At 36.1% G+C, this 5,476-nt stretch overlaps 1 protein-coding gene across 1 annotated transcript; it reads left to right on the plus strand.

The window, feature by feature from the left end:
- The first annotated feature begins 358 nt into the window (after positions 1–358).
- On the plus strand, positions 359–2,124 carry LOC141399846 (annexin B10-like). The gene is made up of 4 exons (XM_073979177.1): positions 359–635; positions 707–1,415; positions 1,633–1,814; positions 1,885–2,124. Exons 1-4 carry the CDS (start codon positions 624–626, stop codon positions 1,939–1,941), a joined length of 960 nt encoding a protein of 319 aa, XP_073835278.1. The 5' UTR covers positions 359–623; the 3' UTR covers positions 1,942–2,124.
- The last annotated feature ends 3,352 nt before the right edge of the window (positions 2,125–5,476 follow it).

Below are 5,476 nucleotides of genomic sequence, written 5' to 3' on the forward strand. Positions count from 1 at the left end.
GTTTCGGTACTTTTATTCTAGGTTCTATAATTGACCTCAGACAATAAATATAAAATTAAATATTAATTATATTTTTGGTTCAGTTCGCCTTAAGTCATTAGGTATAAAAACCAGATAGGTGAAAACTTTAGTATCTCCCTAAAAGTGTTTACGACTGAAAAGCTTATGCACAGGTGTAGTGGTCCAGACTATAGCCTTTGCTCAATTGTTTGTTTGTTTTTTTTTTTTTTTAATTTTAACAGTAAAGCTAACGGCGGACTCATTTAAAAACTCCATCGGTATGGTATCATTCCTCATTTCAAACGAAGAATACGAACAAAACAAAACTCTGGAAAAAATTATTAATTATTTCTACTCTTGGCAATTGTGCCGCTCTTTTAGTCAGTTGTATTCTTGGCCGACTACAATCAAACAATTCGGAAGTACTAGCGGGTGGCAAGCGTCTATTATAAAAACACACCCGCAAAATTCAAGGGTGGTGTATATATGTACATACATATACACAGAGTCAATGAAAAGATAGTGAATGCAAGTACTTTGTTGTTTGAGTAATAGTAGTAGCATAACGTCATCCAAGCGTCTTTAATAAACAGAATTTTATACAAACAAAAATACTCTGAATCATGGATTACACAGTACGTATCGGAATGGAGTAAAACAATTTACAAAAAGTTTTCCCTTTAGCCAATTCCCTTTTTTCCTTTAGCCAATTCCCGCTGTGGTCCCAGTAGATCCCTTTGATGCCGCAGCCGATGCTGCCGCTTTGCGTGATGCAATGAAAAGATTAGGAACCAACGAACAGGAAATTATTGATATTCTCACTACCCGTTCCAATGCACAACGACAGCAGATAAAAGAAAAATATTTAAGTGAATATGATTGTGATTTAATAGAAGATTTGAAAAGTGAACTTGGTGGTATATTTGAGGAAGTTATCATAGCCCTGATGATGCCTCCAGTCGAATATCTGTGCAAACAATTGCATAAAGCCATGGAAGGTATGGGTACGGATGACAGTACATTGGTTAAAATTCTATGCACAAAGTCCAAAGAAGAAATGTCGGAAATCGTTCAATGTTACGAAGACATGTATGATAGGCCCTTAGCGGAACATTTGTGTAGTGAAACCGATGGCCACTTTCGTCGTTTGCTGACTTTGATTATAACTGGTGTACGGGATTCTGCGGGTACTGTAGATCCTGAAAAGGCCAAAGAACAAGCACAACAATTGTATAATGCTGGTGAGAATAAATTGGGTACCGATGAAGAGGTGTTCAATCGCATTTTATCTCATGGTAGCTTTGCCCAGCTACGGTTGGTATTTGAGGAATACAAAGAATTGTCGGGTCAAACTTTAGAACAGGCCGTTGAACATGAAATGAGCGGTGAAATGCATGAAGCCATGATGGCAATTGGTAAGTGGGTTATTTGAAAATAATGTAAAATTTAGTTTGAGTTGATGCAAATATGAGCAGGTACAAACATTTAATTCTTCTATAAGAGAAAACTGAGGGACTAGGAAAAGTTATTTTTGATTAATAGAAGCAACTGACACATTGTCCTTAAACAAATATGAACCTCTTTTAATTAAGTAATCTATAATATGCCAATACTCCTTCTATTTCTTTCCAGTTGAATGTGTTCAATCTCCAGCTGCATTCTTTGCCCGTCGTCTATACGATGCTATGTCGGGGGCTGGTACCGAAGATACAACTCTAATACGCATTATTGTTTCACGTTCTGAAATTGATTTGGGTAATATCAAGGATGAATTTGAACGGATATATAATCGCACACTTTTCAGTGCTATTATGGTATTTGATTACTATAATTTATTTGAAAATTCTTATAATACTATTAATACTTTACTTTTTTCATTTTTAGTCTGAAACATCTGGAGACTATAAGAAGGTTTTGTGTGCCTTAATAGGCGGTGTCTAAATGCATGGTTAAGTAACCAATTATTCGTGAACGAATCTCATTGGCCTTCAATATGGAAATGCGATTTCAATTATAATTAGCAGTAGCTTTTGGTGTTTTTAAAAAAGTACGTGATAAGAGTTTTAATTGTTTATTTATTATGTGCAAATATTAAATAAATTGTAGGAAAATATGAGAACTAAATGACGTAGTGAGGAGCATAAATGCTCTGTTAGCCACACCGTCAATTTGTTTTCAAATATTTTTTTGTTTAAATACGCGACTCCCCTGCCGTCCATCCAACAGCTGCGTGTGTGGCAGCACTTAACACCAGCCGTTGTTTGTCCAATCCCTGAAAATGCATCCTTTTTGCAATTTAATTGTAATGAACTCTGAGGCAAGATCAAGGAAATGGTGGATTTCATGACTATATCAAGTTCGCGGCGCACAGTGGTTCAGAATCGATTTTCTTTGTTATACCCTACACCACTGTGTGAGGAGGGTATTATAAGTTGGTTTTGTCCAAAAAGTTTGTAACGCATCGAAATAATGGTCGTAGACCCATACTTATATACAGGTCGCAATTTTGATCGGATCGTCACGAAATGGTGGAAATTTTGGTGGTTAATGGGGGTCCCGGAGGGGAAGAATTCTATTGATTTTTGTGATGGTCGAATAATATTCAAGGGTCGGAATGGGCAAACAATTTATTTGGAGAAAAAGTCAACGTTTTATCCAACCTTGTAATCAGGCTACAGGTCGCAATTTTGATCGGATCGCCACGAAATGGTGGAAATTTGGTGGTTAATGGGGGTCCCGGAGGGGAAGAATTCTATTGATTTTTGTGATGGTCGAATAATATTCAAGGGTCGGAATGGGCAAAAAAAATATTTGGAGAAAAAGTCGACGTTTTATTCCATAGCAAATATCTCAGCGTCTATAGGGGGTTACCAAAAACAAAACCTGAAAATGAAACTAGAAAATATTACTTTTCTAAAGATGTAAAGTAGGTTGTCGTTGGTGGTCAAACAACGAAGATATCACAATAGTCGCAAATAAAAGCCAAATTTTCATTTTTGCGATTTTAATTATAATGACGAATTCATGACCTTCCAAAAGCAAAGTCTGACTATGGAAGTAGAAAATCCGATCTTTACAATGATGCAAAAATCGGTAATGCATCCCATTTTTCATTTTTTGTAATCACGCTACAGGTCGCAATTTTGATAGGATCGTCACGAAATTTTCGTGTTTAATAGGGCTCCCAGAGAGGAGGAGGCATATTGAGTTTGGTGATGGTCGGATAATATTCGAGAATCGGAAAGGAAAAAAACGTATGTGGACAAAAATTCAAAGTTTTATTCTTATGCGAATGTCTCCGCTTTTAGTAAGGAAAGCCCGTCCATTGGGATGAGGAAAATATCAACTTTATTATGATGCAAAATAGATTGCCGCACATCCCACTTCCCCATTTTTTTTATTTGAATTGTACTGACGAGTATCTCAGCTTTGGTTGCATGCGTTTCGACAATGAAGACATTCTGATCTTGAAAAAGTTCCTAATTGCGTTACCAACATTGGTGAAATGCTTGTGATATTGAAAAAGACACTGGAATATCCCAATTTCCAATTTATGGAATTTTATTTCCATGTCAGATATTTCTGCTTCTGTTGGACATATTCCAAGGACAGAGCTTGATAATGAAACTAAACAATCTGAGCATTAAATTAATACAAAATCTGGAATTTATGGTAAAATATCAGAGTTATTGCAAAAGGCGCTAAGCTATCACAATTTAAATATTTTGAAGTTTTTACTTTAATGATGGGTGCCACTGTGCACAGTGGATCCACCCATTGGCCAAAAATAAAAAAATTAGTGTCAAAATGTTGGTACAACATCTGGCAACTCTGACAGCTATGAGATGGACCTTTTTAAAAATATATTAGTTTTTGTTTCATTCGAACGCTATCTTCTTAAGAATAGCTTTAAAAGTCGGAATATGTGACTACTATTTTTTGTTGTGAGTACAACCTATATTTTAAGTGCAAGTAAATATATTCAAAATATCGCGAATCTTATACGTATAGCAAAATATAATAGTGGATTTTGAAGGTGGAGGTAAGAGCTTAATTTTCATTAAAAAATAGTGTTTTAGCATGTTGTGGAATTCTAGTTAGCTGCATATTTTCTTAGTGTATTTTGTAATGCCAATTCGATCATATACTTAAATTTGACCTAAGGTTTTAGTCATGATGCCCACCAGTGCCCACCTCGGGAATAATTTTCCAAGGTAGGTCATGGGTTTAAGATTATTCAGTATTAAAATCAGCTGCCATCTAGTGCCAGACTATAAATGGTGGGTCGCTGACTAAAGCTGCCCTAGAATAGGGTTTCTATGGATATATCAGCGTATACCTCTGTTATCTGACCACATACATTAACATAATTGGCATCAGTGGCAAGATGAAGAAATCTTCTTCCAAATTTGTTATATGTTGGCTGTACATGCCTTCTAGGAAGAACGCTATAAGATCTATATTAAAAATTTTACAAATTTTCAGACAAAAATTTTGATATTTTTAATCCGCTAAATTGGTTGGATTTTATGTTGTTTTGGAGATTGTTTTGTTTCCCCAAGCCTATTTTTCCATTATAAGATAATCGGGACCTTTGTTCATGTCATTTTGTATTAACAGCATAATACAATTCTTACCGTATACCCCCTCCAGAGGGGAAAGGGGGGAGAATGTTACGTTTTTTTTTTTTTCTTAAAACACTCTTCGCAGCAGCACAAAGCTGTAACCGGCGCATTGGCTTGATTTTTACACTATAAATATTTTTGGCCACTTTCTTCGTACAAGTGGATCCACTGTGCTGTGGTGCGATGGTATGCACACCCGCCTTGCTCGCTAAAGGTCGTGGGTTCGATTCCCCGGCCAGGCAATAAATTTTCAACGTCGGCAAAATACCCCTCAGTAATGTTGGCGATATTTCCTGAGTATTTCAGCCATGTAAAACTTCTCTACAAGCGGTGTCTTAAGACACGCCTTTCTGACTCGGCGATTAACAGTATCATTGAGCTAATGTGAATCGGGCTGCACTCATTGATATGAGAGATGCCTACCTTGTCCAATCTGGGAAGTTTGTGGAACAATTATATTATTATTACTTTAATGACAAATACCTCTGCTTCTATATGGTGTATTAAAGACATGTAAAGTGCTAATCAAAAATACCAGCAAAGCTTTCAAGCAGTACCATGTATATGTAGACAGTAGTCAAATATAAAATTAAATATTAATTATTTTGGTTCAGGTTCGTCTTAAGTCATTTTGAATAAAAGCCAGATAGGTGAAAACTTTAGTATCTCCCTAAAAGTGTTTACGAGTGAAAAGCTTATGCACAGGTGTAGTGGTGCAGGGGATCATATAGTCGGTCCCGTCCCGACTATAGCCTGCTCACTTGTTTTTTTTTTTTTTTTTTTTTTTTTTGAATTAACAGTACTGCTAACGACGGGCTCATTTAAAAACTCCATCGGTATGGTATCATTCC

The sequence above is a fragment of the Musca autumnalis genome, unplaced genomic scaffold, assembly GCF_047663935.1.
Source record: "Musca autumnalis isolate F117 unplaced genomic scaffold, ASM4766393v1 scaffold_3, whole genome shotgun sequence".
In the NCBI taxonomy this organism is placed as follows: domain Eukaryota; kingdom Metazoa; phylum Arthropoda; class Insecta; order Diptera; family Muscidae; genus Musca; species Musca autumnalis.

What these genes read in the sequence shown, in the direction of transcription:
- LOC141399846 (XM_073979177.1), top strand. An exon ending in TGAAGCCATGATGGCAATTG is followed by an intron (nt 1,416 to 1,632) that starts GTAAGTGGGTTA and finishes ATTTCTTTCCAG; the next exon opens with TTGAATGTGTTCAATCTCCA. An exon ending in CACTTTTCAGTGCTATTATG is followed by an intron (nt 1,815 to 1,884) that starts GTATTTGATTAC and finishes TTTCATTTTTAG; the next exon opens with TCTGAAACATCTGGAGACTA.